We start from the raw sequence: 21,720 nt of genomic DNA, 5'->3' as shown, positions 1-21,720 counted from the left end.
TATTAAAAATTTTTTCACATTTATTCATTTTTGAGAGAGAGATAGACTGAATGGGGGAGGGGAAGAGAGATGGGGAGACACAAAACCCGAAGAAGGCTCCAGGCTCTGAGCTGTTGGCACAGAACCCAATGTGGGGCTCGAACCCATGAACTGTGAAATCATGCCTGAGCCGAAGTTGGATGCTCAACCAACTGAGCCACCCAGGTGCCCCAGTCCATTTCTGATATATGTATTGTGGCACAAGCATTTTTTTTTTTTACTTCAGTTTGCATGGAATATCTTCTTCCATCCCTTCACTTTCAGCCTACACGTATTTTTAAATCTGAAGTGAGTCTCTAAGAGGCAGCATAGAGATGGGTTTGTTTTTAGATCCATTCAGTCACTCTATGTTTTTTGATTGAAGAATTTAGTCCATTTATATTTAAGGTAGCTATTGCTAGGTATGTATTTATTGCCATGGTGTTTTGTAGTTCATCTCCGTTCCTTTCTTCTTTCCTTGATGTCATGTCTTGTGAATGATGATTGTGTTATGTTTAGATTACTTTATTTTTGTGTTTCTATTATAGGTTTTTGCTTTGTGGCTATCATGAGGTTAATATATAACACCCCAAGTAAATAGTCTGTATTAAGTTGATTGCCTAAGTTTAAACATGTTTCTATATGTTTGACAACTACATTTTCATTCCACCTCTCCACATTTTATGTATATGTCATATTTTGTAATTTTTCTTTTGTGTATCCCTTTTATTACAAATACAGTTGATTTTACTACTTTGTCTTTTAACATTTATGCTAGCATCATAAATGGTTGGTCCACTACCCTTACTGTATGTTTGCTTTTATCTGTGAGTTTTTTCTTTCATAATATATATATTTTTTTTACTTCTAGTTGTGGCCTTTTCTTGTCTGCTTAAACAAGTCACTTTAACATTTTTTATATGGCCAGTTCAGTGGTGATAAACTTTAATTTTTGTCTGGGAAATTTTATATTTCTCCTTCAATTCTTAATGATAACTTTGGTTAATAGAGTATTCTTGGCTGTATGTTTTTTTTCCTTTCAGCTTGTTGAATATAACATGCCACTGTCATCAGGCCTGCAAAGTTTCTGCTAAAAAATTACCTGATAACTTTATGGTTCCTTTGTACATAGCCAGTTACTTTTCTCTTGCTGCTTTTAAAATTCTGTCTTTAATTTTGACATTTCAATTATTTTGTTTCTTAATGTGAATCTCTTTGGGCTCATGTTGTTTGAGGCTCTCTCTGACTCCTACATATATAGGTCTGTTTCCTTCCTCAGGTTAGGGATGTTTTCAGCAATTATTTTGTGAATTAAATTTTTTATGTACTTTTGCCTTTTTAAAAAAATGTTTATTTTGAGAGAGAGAGAGAGAATGAATATGAGCACGGGGGAGACAGAGAGGGAGAGAGAGAATCCCAAGCTGGCTCTGCACTCTCAGCACAGAGCCTGATGTGGGGCTTGAACCCACAAATTGTGAGATCATGACCTGAGCTGAAGTCAGACGTCCAACCGACTGAGCCCCCCAGGCACCCCAAAACTTTTTCCTTTTTGATGTTCAGCTGAGTAATTTCCAGTATCTTTTAATCTGTATCACTAATTTGTACTTCTGCATCATCTTATGTGCTGTTGATTCCCTCTAATATTTTTCTTTTCGGTTATTGTATTTGTCAGCTCTGAATGGCTCTTTGTAATATTTTATATCTTTCTGTTAGTGTTCTCACTGTGTTCATCCACTCTTCTCTTGAGTTTGGTGGACATCTTACTAACTATAATTTTGAACTCTTTATCAGGTAGGTTCCTTATCTCAGTTTCATTTAATTCTTTCTCTAAGGTTTATCAGTTCTTTCATTTGGAACATATATCTCGATCTCCTCATTCTGTTTCACTTTGTGTGTTTATTTCCACATATTAGGTAGATCAGCTATATCTCCCAGTTGTAAAGGAATGGCCTTAGGTAGAAGATTTCCTTTGTGGCCCAGAAGTACAATCCCCACGGTTTACCAGAACCAGGTGCTCCAGGGTGTCCCCTGTGGGTTCTGTATTCCTTCTATTGTGGCTGGGCTGCAATGGCTAAAGGTACATTGGTAGTTTGGGTTGCCCTTGGCACGGCTGACTAAGACGCCTGGCTACTGCATCTGTTAGTGTGTTGTTGCGGGGTCATACTCTCCCCCGTTGGGACTGGCTTCAAGGTCTGGTATGACCATAGCAGCTACATTAGTGGATGCCCCACAACTCCTGGGGCAGAAGCCACTTTGAAGCCTGTTGAGGCAGGTGGGTTGGGTAGAATGGACCCAGAGGGGAACACCAGGGTGGGATGAGTAATGCTAACCAGGTAGATGGAGAGTATTAGAAATGGTCCCTGCCAGCAACAGGTTAACTTAATAGAGAAATATGAAAAGTGGTGCCCACATGTGGGGAGCGGCAAAGATTCAGCTGCTTGGCCATTTGCTAGCCGGATATGTCACTTCGTGAGGGGAGTTGCAAAAATAGGCAGGGGAGCGCCACTCCCTGTCAGAGGAGAAGCCAGAAGATCAAAGATCAACCGCCTGCAGGCAGGGTAGTATCAGCCCCTCAGGCGCTGTGCTAAAACACTTTAGTCTGGTTTCCCTTTTACTCCAGTCTTAATCCCTTAACCCTGTTTCCTAGCAACCGACCTAGGTCAGCTGCCTTGTTTTCCCGGCCTTGAAACCTTTATAAGATAGGGTGTTTTCTCAATAAAAAAGAAGAGGCTTGATCAGCAACCTTGTGTTGTCTTTACTCTCTGTGTGTCCCCCTTCCTGCCCTGTTTTCTCTCCCTCCCTCAGGAAAAGAACCAGCCACGATTCTCCGCCCTGCTGGCTGGGGCGGGACACGACACCCACATATGCATACATTCCTGGAGAAAGTTGCAACAGATCTTCTCCCTCCAAAACATGCCCTAAAATTAGTCAATAACTCTCCTTCAAGTATGGCCCAGATTCCTTTTAAACTACTGCCTCTCTGTTGGGTCTGGATGCAAATGAGTTTGTATTTGTGTACCAGGCTCTTTATGAGTGGAGTCTTACTTTCCTATAACCCTGTGGCTCTCCCAGAGTTAAATTCTAATGATGTGCAAATCCAGATGTTATGCGGGCACATCTTCCGAGTGCAGGTCCTTAGGGCAAAGGTGCCTGATGTGACGCCTAAACCCCTACCTCCTTAGGGAGTACCTCTACTTTTGTGATATCCTTCCTGTTTACGAATTGCCATGCTGGGGATATAGGTCCTGACTAGTCTGTATTTCTTCCACTCCCACCTGTCTCAATGTGGCTTTTCCTTCATATCCTTAGTTGTGAAAGAGCTCTTCTAGTCTTTGGGTCATCCTGAGAGTTGTCTTATATATAGTTGTAATTTTGGTGTGTCCATGGATAACTTAAACTTGGAATCTTCCTATTCTGCCATCTTAATTCTCTCCTCATCTATAAATAAATTCTTTTTATATTTGTTAGATAAAATCACCTATTATTGGTTTACTTTATATTCAAGTAAATTTGTCTTCAAGTTATTATTTTATGGGTGGTAATAAATCACTATTCTTTCTAGCCCTGGGATACTACACTATTTCATGTTTCTTTATACCCTACATAAGAAATCCATTAATTAAAAACTCTACAATTGTTCTTTTTTTTGCCCTGAACATTTTTGTTTTTATTTTTTAAGTAAGTTCTACACCCAACATGGAGCTTGAACTCACAGTTCCAAAATCAAGAGTTGCATACTCTACCAACTGAGCCAACCAGGTGCCCTTAAAAGTTACATTTTACTTGTGTTAATACATTTAATCCTCACAACATTTTATCCTTGTTTTACAGATATGGAAATGGAGCACAGAAACTTTAAGTAACTTTTCTAAGATTCAACAGCCAGAAAGCAGAATTAAGAAGTGAGTCCCAAAGAATCTGACTCTAGCATTCATCCTCTTTAAACCTGCACTAGATTATCTCAGTAACTAAAAAACAGAGCTTCCACTAAGCCATAAAAATGTTATGGTTCTGTATCCTCTGGAAATTATGGGAGGAAGAAGAGCTGATAATAATAGAAGAGCTCAATATAATTTTTATGTCTTTGGAATAAAAGTAAAATATTCACATTTAATCTTCTCATTAGATTTCTCAATGACTTTGATTTTTTCACCCTCTTTTACCTCCAACCATTTTGTTCTCAGTTACCTTGGTGTACTCTATTAGTTTCTATATTTACACTTTCAAATGATTTTCAAGTCATTGGTCATATACCATAGGTCCAAGATTTTCTAACCATTTCTGGTGTCTCACCAACTCACATCCCTAAGTCCCTCAGGAAAGTATATTTCAGAGGCACAAAGCATAGTCTTCTTTTATTTCTTATGTTTTTTTTTTCAGTTTTAAAAACTATTTTTACTTTAAAAAATTCAAACAAGGGGACCTGGGTGGCTCAGTAAGTTGAGTGTCCGACTTCAGCTCTCAATCTCACGGTTCAGGAGTTCAAGCCCCCATTGGGCTCTCTGCTGTCATTGCAGAGCCCATTTCAGATCCTCCGTCCCCCTCTCTCTGTGTCCCTCTCTGGCTCACACACTCTTTCTAAAAAATGAAAAAACATTTATTTAAGAAAAAAAATTCAAACAACAATATGAAAGCCCCCTTAACTTGACCCACTGTATACCAGTCTCCCTTTCAAAACCAACTGCTATTAATAGGTTTTATATCCTTCTTGCCCTTTTTCTATGTTTTAACAGGCTTATACTTGTTCTATAACTTATTTTCATTAAAACATGTCTAAGACATATTTCATTGTCTGTGTTCTTTAACTTGTTGCATTTTATTCTAAGGTGCAAAAGTAACATGTTTTTTAAAAGAGCATCTTCCTATTTATGGAGATTTATATAGGTTCCAGATATTTTGCTACTATATGGAATGATGCAAGGAATATCATTCTCCAAACTGTGCACAAGTGAGAGTCTTCAGAAATTGTAAATATTTCATTAAGAGTAGAATTTCAGAGTCAAAAGATATTCTTAATTTAACTTATTTTTAAAATTTATTTATTTATTTATTTATTTATTTATTTATTTGAGAGAGAGAGCACAAGTATCAGAGGGACAGAGAGCAAGAGGGAGATAGAGAGAATCCAAAGCGGTCTGTGCACTGTTAGTGTGGGGCTTGATGGGGGCTCAAACCCAAGAACCATGAGATGGTAACCTAAGCAGAAACCGAGTCTGATGCTTCACCAGCTGAAACACCCAGGTACCCCTGCTTAGTTTTATTTTAAAAAATATAGAAAAGAGAATCCATTTCCTCATATTCTTAACAAAGATATTAGCAATCTAAAAATTTTCTCATATAATGGATAAAAATTGCCTTTCTGTTGCCTCATTTTTTTTTACTTGTTCCTAGTGAAGTTATAAATCTTTTCATGTTTATTGGCCATTTGTATTTCTTCTTCTGTGAATTGCCTATTTATATAGTTTGCTTATTTTTAATTGGGTTATTTTTTCTTATCAATTTGTAGGAATTTAAAAAACAGGATTCTGGATGTTTATAGCTTATTATAGAAAGACAATGTTGCATAGTATATAAATAGTATCCTGCACCTTGAGTTTTATATCTTTATTACTTATCTTGGTAATTCTATGTAAATTCATGGGATGTAAATTTTTTAAATGACTCCCAATATTTATATGTAACCTGACTTATTTACCTAGAATTTTGTTAATGGACAATTAGATTGCTTCCAGTCTTTTGCTATTAACAATACAACAATGAATATCCTTCAAAAGTTACTTTGTACTAAAATATGGAGTATATTTATGGGATAAATTTCCAGAAATTAAATTACACATTTATTTTCAAAACTCTTTATATTTTACTTTGACTCATGTATAATTTATCAATAAAGGTGTATATAATTGTACACTACAATGAATTATCAAAAAGTGAACAATCTCACATAACCACCACTATTTCAGGAAATAGTATGTTACAAGCATGCTCCTGACAATTATTGCTAACTTTTTCCTCTTCTAAAATCTGACTTCCTATACCAAAAAGCAGTTTTGCTGGTTTGTGATAGATGCTTGGCTTTTTTCTTATATATTGTTAGATGTAAAGGGGGTTTTTCATTTTAATTGCTGTTATAGAATTTAAATGGATTAATATGTTACAATTTATTTGATCTACTCTGATGGACATTTGATTGTGGTTTGGGACTATTATAAATATAATACTTTGATTGCATATGATGGCTACTCTTTTTTGATGTATGTGTGCTTGTCGTTCACTGAGTATATACCTAGAAATGAAACTTTTGGATTATAGGGTAGGCAAACTTAAGTATGCTAAAATGGAGTACCTAATGCTAACAATTTTATAAAGTAGACTCAACAGTTTACCCTCTTTGCAACAATATATGGGAGTTCCTACTACCCAATATATTTGCAAATATTACCAACATTACTAATGGGGTTGTGTACTTTCTCATATGTATATGAAAATATATTTGTCATTTATATATCTTCCTTTGTGACATATTTGATCAAATGTCCAGCACATTTTTTTCCTATTGTTTGTCTTTTTCTTATTGATGATTCATGAGACTCTTTTTACACTCTGCATATGAATGAGTTCAGTGTCAGAGACAACTGTCCTACCATTTCACTTTCTTAATGGTGCCTTTTTTTCCCAAGAAGTTCTTAATGTTTTTCTTTATGGTTAATAGTTTGTTAGTATTGTTGAAGAAATTTTTTTAAAAAATTTTAATGTTTATATTATTTTTGAAAGAGAGAGACAGAGCTCGAGCAGGAGAGGGGCAGAAAGAAAGGGAGACACAGCAGAGGGAGACAAAGCAGGCTCCAGGCTCTGAGCTGTCAGCACAAAGTCCAATGTGGGGCTTGAACTCATGAACTGTGAGTTGAAGTCGGATGTTTAACTGACTAAGCCAGCCATGTGCCCTGTTGAAGAAATATTTTCTTAACACAAGTGTAATGAAGATATTTTCCTATAATGTCTTCTAGAATTTTTGTAAATAGTGGGGAAGAACAGTCAGATTTCATTTTTTCTATATAATTTTTAAATTGTAGTATTTATTGAGGGAAAATCTGTCATTTCCTCTATTGCTCTGCAGAACCAATTTGATTATATATGCCTGGATCTCTTTCTGTGCTTTTCTGTGAATTCGTCTATTTGTCTATTTCTCCTGTGCCAATAGAAACACTGTCATGACTAATATAACTTTATTTAATAAGTCTTGCTTTCCCATAGAACACGTTTTCTAAATCTATTTCTCTTTAGTATTGTCTTAGTTAACTGTGGTCCTTTGCATTTCTCTATACATTTTAGAACTAGTTTTAAACTTCAAGGGAAAAATATGCTAAAATTTATATTGGTATTGTGGTAAATCGATATATTATTTTGTGAAAACTTTGCATCTTTATTATTGAATTTTCCACTTTATGATTTAGTTTTATTAATTTCTCTTTTTATGGTTTTCTGTGTGGAGGTCTTGATCACCTTTTATTAAATGTTTTCCTAGATACTTTATTATTTTTATTTTATTGTAAGAGGAGTCTTTATACAATTTTAGTTTCTATTTTTAAGCATAAGGAAATGTTATTTGTTTGTTTATTTATTTATTTATTTTGAGAGAGAGAGAGAAAGAGCTTGTGTGAGTGGAAGAGGAGCAGAAAGAGAGAGGGAGAGAGTATTAAACAGGCTCCCATGCCCTGTGTGGAGCCCCATGCGGGGTGGGGGTTCAATCTCACAACTGTGAGATCATGACCTGAGCCAAAATCAAGAGTTGGAAGCTTAACCAAGTGAGCCACCCAGGCACCCCTGGAAATGTAATTTATTTTTACATTGACTTTGTATCTAGAAATTTTGCAATCTACTAATTTAGTTGCAAAGTATTTAAATATTGTGCATACATAATCATTTCTTTCCATTTCCTTCTTTTTAAATCTATATAACTTTGATTTATTTTCCTTTCTGTATTGCTCTGGTTAGGACCTCCAGTACAGTGTGAATGGAGGTAGTGATAGCAGTCATCCTTGTCTTGTTTTCATCTCAGATGTAAAGTTTTCAACATTTTACTGTAAAGTATGAATATTTGCCACCATGTATCAGATTAATGAAATTTCCTTTTTGGTTTAGCTAAAGGTTTCTTTTAAAGTCATGAATAGAAGATAAAATTTACCAAATATATTTTCTTTTTGCATCCCATGGCTTACTTTTATAGTTTTCTATTTTATCTTGTTAATGTGAATTACACGTATTCATTTCAAATGTTATGCCTTACATTCTTGGTATAAACCAAACATGTTTCTAATATGTGATTATTCTATTGACAGGTATATTTATATCTTGGCTGGGATTTTTTGCACCTATGTTCATGTTCCAGTTTTTGTAATGGTCTTTTCAAGTGTTGGTATCAAGTTATACTGTACCATAAAGACAGTACATAAAGAGATGTGTACACTTTTTCCTTTCTCAATTTTCTTAGAAAGTTTTTATATAATACTGGTATTACTTATTTCTTAAAATTTTGCTGAGATTTACAGAAGTAGCCACTTGAGCTCAAATTTTTTGGCAGTTGACAGGGTGTCCAAGCTGTCTTTCTCTTACAAGTGTCAGTTGTTCAGAGGCTCTATAGTGACTGTCACCCCCAGAGTTACTTTACATGGAAAATATGATCTCTGACTTACTCTAACAACCTTCAGCTCCTGAACTTGGTGATATACTTTAATAACCCTCCAAATTTTGGCATTCCTTGCCTTTATAGGTCAATCTCTTGAGTATAGAATCCTGAAAATGGCTTGAGCTCAGCGATCTGCCATAACTACTTAGGCTAGAAGACAAACATACATTATTGCCATATCAAATAATGGGATTACTGACTTTCACACACTTCCTTCCTCTCCTTCTTTCCTTCAAGGGACTTCCTTCCAGTTTATCTACCAAAAAATTTTTCAGTCAGGAAAAGTTCTCCTTATGTATGTTCACATAGAACCTCCTCACTGCAAAAACTCCAGGAACACAAGATAAGGTTTTTCTTTTTCTTTTAGGATGTCTTCCTTTCAGAAGCCTTCAAGAGTTCTCTTGGAGCTCATCAGATGTAGCTTAGGGGCAGACTGGGAAGAATAGAAATAGAACCAAATATATTTTTAAATATATTATTTGTATAAGATGATTGATTCCAAATTTGGAGGGAAACATGAAGTACTCAGGAAGTGGTATTGGTACACATCTTAGTCATCAGGAAAGAAATAGAGTTTAATCCCTATTTCATACCTTATATCTAAATAAATGCTAGATAAATACTTAAATATATTAAAGAAATATATTAAAAGAGAATGTAATAATTTTTAATCTTGAAGCTTTTCTAAGTATGACACAAAATGACACAAAATCCAGAGCCATAAAAGAAAAAATAGAATGACTTTAACATTTTTTAAAATTTATGCATGGAAAAAACTATCTTAAACAATTTCATAAAGTAAACAAAAACAGGGAAAATACTAGCAAATTACATCTGATAGAAAGCTAACTTCCCTACTATGTAAATAGCTTTCACAAATCTATAAGAGAAATACCAACAACTCTGTAGAAAATCAGACAGCATATAAACAGAAATTTGATAGTACAGGAAAATATGTTCCATTTCACTTAAGATATGAGAAAAGTCTACTAACACAATTACATACTTCCTATTAACAAAATGACAAGAATTAAAAAGCTTGGTTACACTATTGTTAGAAAGGTAGTGAAGATCAGGTATTCTTAAACATTGTTGAGGGAGTATAATTTGGCACAACTTCTATGAAGGGCTACAATCTAGAAATAAAGAACAATTAGAATTATATTAGCTTTTAAGGGGAATACAATCCAACTTTCAAAGAATGCCTGATTGAATTATGTTGTTCTAAGTCTTCTGTTGCCTCTTAGTGTAGCCTATTAGAGGGAATGTGAATACTTTTTGGAGGATGATAATATCATTTAGAACCTGAAATTATCTCTATAATGTTCATATATAAATATACAAATATATATATGATGGTATATAAATTCATTTTATGTTCCATAAAAATACTAGAAAAAAACCCAAAAACCAAATCTAGGATACCTGAAGATAATATGACCAAAATCCAAGACAAATAAACTAGATAGACATAGGGAGTTATCAAACACATATTGAGGGAACTATATTCAACATTTTCAAGGAAATGAAGGATAAGAGTGATAATTTAGGAAGGTAACAAGAAGCTTTAAACAGAACTAAATGAAAGGTATATAACTGAAAAACAAAATGGCTAAAGTCAATCTCCATTGGTGGATCTACCATAAGATTAGGAACAATTGAAGAATTAGTAAATTCTAAAAAACAAGTCAGAAAAAAGCATCCAAACTGAAACACAAGGAGAAAAAGGATAGAAAATAGAAAAAAAAAACATGTAATAATATCCTAACAATCTAACATTAAAAGTGGAAATACTATCACAAGTTTGACTTCAAGCAAGAACAAGTAATCAGTTTTTATATAAGTTATTATTTTTCTTATACCATTTTCAATCAAGTAAAAATCTAGGTAAGGTCTTCTTTCCATTTTTAGGACTTAGGTATTTTAAAAGAAACATCTACCTATATCAAACATATCAAATAATACAAATTAGAATGCTTAGTACTTACATTCCATATGCTGAGCTTACAGCAAGACTAGTAATCTGTTGGGGAGGCTCACCATCCACCCACACCAACTGAATAACAAGTTCTGCTTGATATCCTGGAGGCATCCGCACTGGTCGTGTCTTAACACTAAAAAAAAGAAAAAGAAAAAAGAGTAGTTCTATCACAGACAGTTTAAATAAGTATGCTCATGCTTATCAGAATTTACAAGCATCTTTCTGCAGAAATATACAATACCACACATTGAGGGAAGTACACAGGTAGACAGTGTCTTTTAGCTTTCTCAAAATATACCAAATTATTTACGATTGCTTAGTTTTTTCTTTAAGTAGCTTTTTAATCAGTCAAGTCCACAACTTCATCCCTTCCTTTAAATTTTGAAGATGGTATTTTAAATTATTTTTATTATTTAATTTATGTAATATTTGTTACATATATTAGTTATAAAGCATAACAATATGAATAACTTAATCTACCACCCAACTTAAAAGTTCACCATGTCCAAAACCTGACTTCCTGCTCATTCCCTAAATGTGCTTGACCTGCAGTCTTTTCTATTCTAGTTTATAGCAACTTGTGTCTTTCCAGTTATTCAGTTAAAAAAAAAAAGTCATACTGTATCCTCTAACCTCACATCTAATCAGTCATCAAATCCTGTTGGTGTTACCTTCAAAATGTATCCAGATCCTAACCACTTTTTAATTCCCTATTGCTACCTTCCTAGTTACAGTTGACAAATAAAAATATAAGACATCCATTTAAATTTGAATTTCAAATAAACAATAAATAAGTTTTGTATTTTGTTTATTTTGTTTTGTTTACTGTATGTCCCATGCAGTATCTGGGATATACTGATACTAAAAAATGTTTATTGTTTATTTGAAATTCAAATTTGAATGGGTATTCTGTATTTTTATTTACTGAATCTGTCAGACCCTAACATCATCTCTGCTTAGGTTCAATAGCCTCCTTCCTGGTATCCTGGCTTCTATCTTTCCCTTCCATCCTTAGATCCATTTTCAACAAAGCCACCAAAGTTATCAATTTAAGATCTAAGCACTGGATGTTGAATGTAAGTGATGAATCACTGAATTCTACTCCTGAAAACAATATTGCACTGGATGTTAAGTAACTAAATTTTAAACTAAAAATAAAATAGTAAAAAAAATTTAAAAACTAAAATTTAAAACTGATATGTCTCTTTTCTATTCAAAACCCTGTAATGAGTCCCCATTTAATTAGGAATAAAAGCCATGGACTTACAATGGCCTATATATAATTGGCTATTACTTATCTGACTTCATTTCCTGCTATCCCCCCTACCCCACAACCTTGTTCCTGTTGTCCTAGCTACACTGACCTCCTTAAATGCAAGGCACTTTAAAGCCATTGTTCTAGTTATTCCTTCTGCCTGAAATACTCTTCTAGCAGATATATTTCTGGTAAATAAATCTCTCATCTAGCTTTTGTTTAAATTTCACCTTCTTAATATTAACCAGTTAAACAAAAAGAAGTATTATTTTAGCAATATCCTAGCAATCATGAGAGACATCCTTTATTTCTAACATAGTATTCTTGTAGTAGTGTTCTTCTAGTAGTATTCTTCTAGTGGTTTGTTTTTTTGTTTTTGTGTGTGTGTGTGTGTGTGTGTGTGTGTGTGTGTGTGTGTGTTTATTTCCAGAAAACTAAAGAAATTCCTTAAAAGGACTTTTTGAATTGGGAGATACCAAGCTAGTGGCCAAGTTTCTTCCCTGCCATACGTATTCCCATTCTATTAAAGCCATGTTTTCTTTATGACCCTTCTGGGATGAAAATAAATGCCTTCATAATAAAGTATGAAAATATTGTATCCTCTTCATAGATACTCAAAGAAAAGACCACAGCACTCCTTGGTGGAGTGTAGATCAATGGCTTAACAACAACTTAATAAAAGAGAAGGATAATTTTATTTTGTACAGTTTCAAAGTATTATAAGATTAACATATAAAATTGTTGTAAAATTTGGTAGCAACTCTTACTTGAGGCATGGGATACTGTCCTTTGTTCCTCCTTCACTAGTCACAGTGTTAGTACTTCCAGAAAGACTCCTTGATGGAAGCTGGGATGACAGATCTGGAAACGGAGGACTTGTTTCTGGTTCTGGGGTAATAATATCTTCAATATCATACTGAAGTCGTACCTCTAATGACTTTAAAAAAATCAAGTTTTAATTTAACCTAAGTTATAACAATAAGTAAACACATTAAATTATCCGACTTTTTTGTAATTATTATTTTTTCAGATTAATAAGTTCAATTTCAATTTGTAGTAAAGTTGAGATATCCCAAATTGATTTACATACTGATATTTCAGTATTTGTATTCAAATATATGGAACATTCACTGGCCTTCATAAAAAATGTAAACTATTTCTTAATTCCTCAGAATTATAAAAAATATATACTAGTGAAGGTATTTACATAAAAAATACTTCTTAAGATAAAGGTATAAATTACAACTCAATATGTAGTAAAAGGAGAAATCAGTCATGCTCATTCTAGTGAAATAAAATAAACTGGATGTGTTTACATGCACATACATAACACACAAATTATTTGTATGCTGATTTTAGTTTTAAAAAAACATTTAATTTTACCTTTGAATTCAGAAAAATTTTCCAAAATAAATTCTAATTTTTGTTTCATTAGCTCAGGTCTTAATTTCATTAGCTTAGTCAGAATTGCTTAATTTAAAACCATACAATAAAATGTATTGGAATAAAAGATGATCCAAAACCTTTTTTAAATCTAAGAATGTTTAAAAATTAAGTACTTTATGATTGCATTCCATGCTTTAATTAAAATTGATTTTACAACAAACATTTGTTTTACAATGTAAAAAATCAGGATCTTTGAGGCTGAAAACATTTGCTTACAAAAGTGTCATTATGGGGTGGTGTATATATAGCAACATTATCAAAATGATTGTCATAATTATCTAAAAACTAAAAAAAATCCCTCTAGTGGCAATAACTATTACCAATTATTGTGTGTTAACTATACCCACAAACTATACTAATGACTTTATATAATCCTTATAAAAACCTTATGAAATTGGCATTATCATATGTAGATTATTATTACTCTCCATTTTTCTATTTCATTTGCACAGAAAATTATATGAGTGATGAAACTGGGTCTTACCCAGACTCTACTACTGACTACTAGAGCTTTGTGACTTGCTCTGCATCATGTAGCTATCCTCTTGGATAGCTAGAATTAAAACATAGACTTATCTGACTCCAAAGGCTGGGATTTTACCTAATATACTTTAACAGTATAATTTTATAATTTTAGCTGTTGAGGTAAAAACAGTTATATACAGGTGTTTAGTAGATAATCTTTATTTTCTGATAAAATGGTAAAATGGACTCAGTAGGGATGGCCAATTATCTAGAGATGCCTTATTTTAGACTTAATTTATCCCATGGGAGTATCAGAAAAACTAACATACTTGATAGTTTAAAACTAAGATTAGGTAAGGTAGCCTATAATTATTTCCATCCTATAAAAATGTTGCTATATAAAAAATCATTAAAAATAATTGACAAGAAAAGACAAACTAAAAAATTTTAATAAAGATATACAATAAAGCCTGCATTAATTTGACATTTATACATAAAGCTATAAATGTCTGTGTAAATTCTATATAGACAAAATACATCCTATTCAAAAATACAAGGTATTGGTAAAGAATTGTTTTTGTCATTTTAAGCCAAATTATTTTTTAATATACTAAGTAACAAGAGTAATTTAAAATCCTATGAATTGGATTACTAGCCAAATATACCAGTCTTGATGGCTTAAAACCATTTCAAGCACTAGCCGAAATACATGATAATTGCTTTTTTTAAATCACTCTAGCTGTGAAAATTAAATATTAAATAACTTACCACTATTTCTGTTGTAATTTCATGTCTGCTGAATTTATAAATTATGACATATGCAGAGACTCCTGATACACAGAATATTCTGCTCTCTGGACACCAGTAAATCATCTGAATTGCATATGGATCTTCTTCTACAATTTCACATGTTGGTTTTCCTTCTCCTACCTTCTGTTTTTCAAACACTTTTGAAGTTTTTAGCTTATACAGCATCTGCAGAGTCACTATAAGATATTGAAGCATAGTTATCTTCTAATTCTAACTTAATTGTTAGATGTTGATAAACTCTTTCAATGTATTTGTTAAAGCACTAAAATAAAATCCAAGCAGACAAAACAAATTATATTTTAACTAGTAAGCATTCAATGTCATGAACTCTTATCATAGTTTAGCTGAGGCGAGACTCCAGAGAAAAATAAACGTTTATTGAACATACACTATATACCAAGGAATTTGTAGGTCCTTTGTGTGCATTGTCTCAATGTGATCCTCAGAAAAGTCCTATGAAGTATTTTTATCCTTACTTATTAATGAAAATATTGGGGCTCCAAAAAGGTACAATGGAAATACTGAACCTAATTCTCTCCTAAAGGAGATCCCTTAATCCTTTTTCACGATTTCCCCCTTTGATTGCTACATGAGAGGTTGATGTTATTCTTAGAGGGTTTACTCCTCTCAACAAATTTCTTAGACAATCCTTAAGATGAGAAACATTTGTAATTTACTAACTAGTAATATTGAGAATCCAATAATCTGTCATTATTTTAGAAAGAATCTTTTCTGAATGGCCCTGTACTAGAAAAGTATCAGTTATAATTTTTAAAAACTCTGGGTTTGTGAATTATTTTCAGGAATATTTATTTATGGGAATATTTTCCCATTTTTGGCCCTGATGAGAACACTCCTATAAAAAAGCCCTGATTCCACAAAAGATCCTTAAGAAAATTTCTAGAAATCTGGGAGTTTCTGTTTAGGTTCAGATTGTGCACTGTTTTAGGTTCAACAGTGCACAATCTGAACCTAATCATGAGAAACATCAGTCAAACACAAACTGAAGATTATACAAATAACTGGCCCAAGTCCTATAAACCTATCAATTACCTGAAATAAAGACTCAGAAACAATTCCAAATTGAGGAAAACTTGAAAGATGATAAATGCAATAAACAATACTTAATTTTCTTTTATTATAAAATATATTGTTGGGACAATTAGTGAAAACTGAGTAAGACCTGGAGGTTAGATAATAGTATTGTCATCAGTATTAATCTTCTGATTTTGATAACTGTGATTTGATTATGTAAAACAATGTCATTTGTTGGAAATGTACAGTGAAGTATTTTAGAGGCATGCAATATAAAAGAAGCATATCTTTCACTCACAAATGTTTATGAAAAGCTATAAGTATACATAAATATATGAAGAAGAAGACAGAAGAGATAGAAAAACAAATGTATACACTGACATTTGGAAAATCTGGCTAAAAGCTATATAACATTTATGATTTTTTTGCAAGTATTCTATAAGTCTAAAATTATGTCAAATCAAAACATTTTTAGAATGGATAAGGCTTTATGCCAGATGCTATAGCCTGGCTTCTATGTCAGATAGGGTATCATTCCCATGATTAGTTTATGTAACGAAGCAATGATAAAAGGATATTGCAGACATTTAATAACTAGGCCCCTGATTAGTTGACTTTGAGTGAATTAACAGATTATCCTTAAATGGAGCTGACATAAGCATAATTAAAAGACAGACTGGTACCCTCTCTGAGGTTAGAGAGACACTCCCTCACCAGCCTAAATGAAATAAGTTGCCATGAGTTCTAAAGCTACAAGAAAATGAATTCTGCCAACAGCAACATGAGATTGAAGGAGGACTTTAAATCTCAGATGAAACTGCAGCCCTAGCTAACACCGTGACTGCAGTCTCAGAAATCCCTGAGCAGAGAACCCAACTAAACTGTACCTATATTCCTGACACAAAGAAAATGTGAGATAATATATAAGTACTGCTCAGTTGTGGTAATTTATTATTCAGCAATTGAAAACTAATACACATAATAACAAACTCAATTATTCAAATTCAGTATAACCTCACTTCCATTATTGGACAGTATTCCACAAAATTGACAAACTAAGTGAAATTTCTTCAGTGATACCGATTACATTGGAAATATGTTCTTATAAATTAATTACAGTAAAAATATTAAGCATGCTGCAGACCTTTGCAATGTTTTGAATGTGATAAAATTTTTAAAAATCAACCTCTTAAAATATCGTGCTTTCTTAAGGGTGGCATATACTCTTATCATTAGGATGTTAAAGTGTCTTCTCACATTTTAGAAGCCAAGGAGTGAATCTGAGGTGGTGGGAAAGGAACAATGATGTTTCTATAAAATTGTGCTCTTGGAACAAGGTCATATTTATAAGAAAAGTCCATCCAAAGAAAATCTTTTGTCTTTTGGAATTTCTCCATTGATTTTTGTTCTGTAAGTTCAGAAATGGCCTCAAAATTCATGGTTTTAAATATTTTAATCATTTTTTCTTGCTGATGATTTGTTGCTGAAAGACTAACTTGTAGACTAAGAGTACCACCAATAACCAACCTTCTTCCTCTGTGTTTGTGTTTATCATAAACTTCCTCAGAAGCTGTTTAGTTTTATAGCTTCAAATATCACTTTTATGGTGCTTCTTCATTAATTTCCATTCTTGACTGTTCTTCCTACCTTCTAGACATTTTTACTCGGATTTCCTGTTGTAATTACAAAATGCAAACCTCCAGCACTCTTTTGAATTCCTCATCTTCTGTCTGCTCATCCTCAGAAACTGAGTCATTGCTCACTTATTCTACTCCTGCTATTCCTATTAAAATCTTAAATGTCTTCCAAAACTCATATTAAGTATTATCCCATTAAAATACCCTTTCTGGATCTACCTGGTTCAAACAAATCTCAAATTTCTGATTACAAACAGAATTTGAGTTGTATTACATTTAGAGTTCTTATACTGTTTGCCTAATAGTCATATATATGCATTCCTTTATCTGATTTAGTAAATATAAGTACTATGAAGGGTATGAACAGATACAGTTAAGTCAAATATTTTGCATGCTCTTCAACGCTGAGTAGACTACCTTAAATTACATAATTCTCAAAAATTTTAAAGAAATTTTACATTGATCAAATCACTTATTTTGATTCACATAGGGCTTTGTAGACAAGTGAAAAAAGTGAAGACTAGTGAGATAAAAGAACTATTCTAGGACCAGAGCTGGAGGTAAAGGAAACTCCTTCAAGAGAGTTAATCTGACAGAGTTTGGTAGTTTTTTTTCAACGTACCTTACCTTTTGTAAATACAGTGGGTTGCTAATGGTGACTTCAGTCCTGTTTATATTACAAAGGAAAAGTATAGTAAAGATAGTACTTTAAACTGATCCAACAAAGGAAATGGATTTTTATAACACAGTCATATATCTATGCTAAAAATGTATCTGAAATATTAATTGTTCAAACTAAAAATTGGGGAATGGTTCTGAGTAAATATGAACTGTTTTCTATTATAGAACAAGAGACTTAAAACTTACTTGCAGAAGCATCCCAAAACTTTACTGATCCATCTGCATGACTAGATGAGAAATACATTAGCATTAATTTATAGTGAATTTCAAAAATCATAGGCATTCTAAATGTATAAAAACTTGAGGTATTGCCAAATTTTTATTTTAAAATCCCATTCCAATGAGAATTAATATATACTAAAGCATTTCCGAGCTCATAACAATGGTTTACTTTTTAAATAATGCACTAAAGTCTAAATTTAAAAAAGAACAATAATTACTTAGATTTGACTGTAGGAAGACATTATGTGTAATGGAGAACAATAAAAAGCGGCCTGAATGAACAATATATTTTATATAAAATTATTTACACTCAATAAAAAAATACCTGAGTTAATTCTGATCACATTAAAATAATTTTGAAGTGAATGTCATAGTGAAATTAAAGTTAAGCTTCAAAATATAAAAAGCAAATCCTTAAACCTATCTAGAATTGTATCATTATTTGGTAATTTAATGGCGATTCTATAAGAACTCATCTGGAAATGAAGAGCATAGAATAACCCCAACATATTTTATGAAGTCGGCTTTATCCTGAGTACTAAAACCAAAAAAGAAAATTATAAAACCATATACCTAAAGCATAGGTGTAAAAATTGTCAACAAAATATTAGCAAATCAAATAAAAAACATATAGAAAGGATCAGACATCATGACTAAGTGCAGTTTATCCTAGGAATGCAAGCCTAGTTAAACATTAAAAACAAAAATCAATCACCAAATTGTTATTTTTCATGCTATCAAATTAAAGAAGAAAAACCATATGATCATCTCAATAAATACAGGAAAAGCATTTGTTTCCAGCTTTTGGCTATTGTGAATAATTTTATGAACATTTATGTATAAGCTTTTGCATATACCTAAAAGTGGGAATGCTCAGTTACATGATAATTAGTTACCCTTCTGAGAAAGTGCCAAACCATATTCTATATCAGCTGTACAATTTACATTCCCACTAGCAAAGTATGTGGTTCTAATTAATCTGTATTCTTGTCAACACTTGTTATTTTCTTCTTGGAAAAAATTTTAGCCATTGTAGTGGGTATGAAGTGGTATACACAATTGTGGCTTTGTTTTTATTTCCCCAATGACTCATGATGGTAAGCATATTTTCATGTGCTTGTTGGCCATTTGTATATCTTTTTTTTTTAAGTCTATACAAGTCCTTTATTTACTTAAAAATGTCTTTTTATTATTAAGCTTTAAAAGTTATTTATATGTTATGAATACTAAACCCTAATCTAACATGGTTTGAAAGTTTTTTCCAACTCAGTGTTGACTTTTCATGTAATGATGAAGACCATTTTACCATTTTATTTTTTTCTTTTATTTTTTATGCTTTTGGTGTAATATCTAAGAAATCTCTGCCATAATCAAAAGCCATGAAAGATTACTCCTTTATTTTCTTTTTTGAAGTTTACAGCTTTAGCTGTAAATTCAAGTCTTTCCTCATGTTTGAGTTAATTTTTATATATGGTATGAAGTAGGGGTCCAACTTTATTTTTGTTCAAGTTTTTATTTAAATTCTAGTTAGTTAACATATAGTGTAATATTAGTTTCAGGAGTTGAATTTAGTGAATCTTCATTTACATATAACACCTAATCTTGATCACAAGTGCCCCCCTTAATACTGATCACCTATTTAGCCCATACCCCTGCCTACCTTACTTCCAGCCACCCTGTTTGTTCTCTATAGTTAAGAGTCTGTTGTCTGGTTTCCCTTTCTTTTTTCTCTATGTTCATCTGTTTTATTTCCTAAATTTCACATACGAGTGAAATCAGATGGTATTTGTCTTTCTCTGACTTATTTCACTTAGCATAGTATACTCTAGCTCCATCCACATCATTGCAAATGCAAATGGCAAAATTCCATTCTTTTTATGGCTGAGTAATATTCCATCACACACACACACACACACACACACACACACACACACCCTATATCTTCTCTATCCATTCATCATTCAATGGACATTTAAACTCTTTCCATAATGTGGCTATTGTTGATAATGCTGCTATAAACATCAGGGTACATGTGTCCCTTCAAATCATTATTTTTATATCCTTTGGATAAATACCTAGTAGTGCAAGTGCTGGTTTGTAGGGTAGTTCTATTAACTTTTTGAGGAACCTCCAAAGTATTTTCCAGAGTGGCTACACCAGTTTGCATTCTCACCAATAGTGTAAGAGATTCTCCACATCCTGGCCAACATCTGTTGTTTCCTGTGTTGCTGATTTTAGCCATTTTGATAGGTGTGAGGTGATATATAATTGTACTTTTTATGTGTTTTTCCCTGATAAGTGACATTGAGCATCTTTTCTTGTGTCTGTATATCTTTTTTTGGAAAAATGTCTGTTCTTGTCTTCTGCCCATTTCTTAACTGGGTTATTTGTTTTTATTTGTGTTGAGTTTGAGAACTTCTTTATAGATTTGGGGGGGATGTCTAACTTCATTCTTCTATATGGGTATCCCATTCTCCTAGCAATGTTTGCTGATAAAATTATTCTTACTTCAATTAAACAGTCTTAGCAGCCTTATTTAAAAAACAATCATAGATGTATGATATTATTTTCAGAATCTCAATTATACCTCATTAAATTATATCTCTAATCTTATGACATTACCACTCTGTTTTGATTAGTGTAGCTGTGGAGGAAATTTTACAGTTGAGAAGTGTAAGTCCTTCAACTTTGATTATTTTGACTATTTGGAGTCACTTGCAATTTCATATGAATTTTAGGATAAACGTTTTCATTTCTGCAAAAAGGCCATTGGGTTTTTGATACAGATTGTAGTGAATCTATACATCACTTTTGGGATATTATCATCCTAAAAATATTGTCTTACATTCATAAACATGAGATGTCAATTCATTTATTTTTGTGTTTTTAAAGTTTCTTTAGGCAATGTTTTGTAGCTTCTAATATATAAACCTTTCATCTACTTGGTTAAATTTGTTTCTAAATTTGTTTCAAAAAGAATTTAATTTTGCTTTTTGATGCTATTGTAAATGGAACTGCTTTCTTTTTTCATAGTCCTTTTTTAACTTTAAGTATAACACAATTTATTTTTTTAACATATGCAATTATTTTCCATCATTTACAATACAGTAGTTACAGTGACACTCCAAACAGAAAAGCAAAGTAAAAAATCAAAACCCCAACTTCTATTTCATGTAATTAGAGTTATACAGAAATTAGAAGGTTAAGTAACAGTGAACTGCTTTCTTAATTTCCTTTGTGGATTGTTCATTGTTACTATATAAAAACACAATAATACATATATAAAATTATGATATTATGATATGAGCTAATGTTCTTCCTTTCCATTGTAGATGCTTTTTATTTTTCTTGCCTCTTCTGGATAGAATTTCCAGTACAATATGAAATAGAAGTATCAAAAGCAGGGTTTCTTGTCTTATTCATGATCTCAGAAGGAAAGCTTTCAGTCTTTCACCATTGAATATGATGTTATCTGTGGGTTTTG

At 32.4% G+C, this 21,720-nt stretch overlaps 1 protein-coding gene and 1 long non-coding RNA gene across 2 annotated transcripts in view; one reads left to right on the top strand and one right to left on the bottom strand.

Moving 5' to 3' along the window:
• The window catches only part of LOC115291790, a 91,357-nt gene extending 87,287 nt beyond the window's left edge, over positions 1–4,070 (top strand). The window contains exon 3 of the long non-coding RNA XR_003908672.1: positions 3,850–4,070. This is a non-coding gene — a long non-coding RNA (uncharacterized LOC115291790). The remainder of the gene's footprint in view (positions 1–3,849) is intronic.
• Positions 1–21,720, bottom strand: part of STXBP5L (syntaxin binding protein 5 like) — a 361,836-nt gene that overhangs the window by 101,555 nt on the left and 238,561 nt on the right. The window contains exons 16-19 of the mRNA XM_029939407.1: positions 18,201–18,241; positions 14,620–14,837; positions 12,708–12,877; positions 10,693–10,818 (exon numbers count right to left, since the gene is read on the bottom strand). Coding sequence (XP_029795267.1) covers positions 10,693–10,818; positions 12,708–12,877; positions 14,620–14,837; positions 18,201–18,241 — 555 coding nt within the window. The remainder of the gene's footprint in view (positions 1–10,692; positions 10,819–12,707; positions 12,878–14,619; positions 14,838–18,200; positions 18,242–21,720) is intronic.

This window comes from Suricata suricatta, chromosome 5 (genome assembly GCF_006229205.1).
Source record: "Suricata suricatta isolate VVHF042 chromosome 5, meerkat_22Aug2017_6uvM2_HiC, whole genome shotgun sequence".
In the NCBI taxonomy this organism is placed as follows: domain Eukaryota; kingdom Metazoa; phylum Chordata; class Mammalia; order Carnivora; family Herpestidae; genus Suricata; species Suricata suricatta.
The sequence above is the reverse complement of the archived record's forward strand: the minus strand, read 5'-3'. Positions and strand labels throughout refer to the sequence as shown.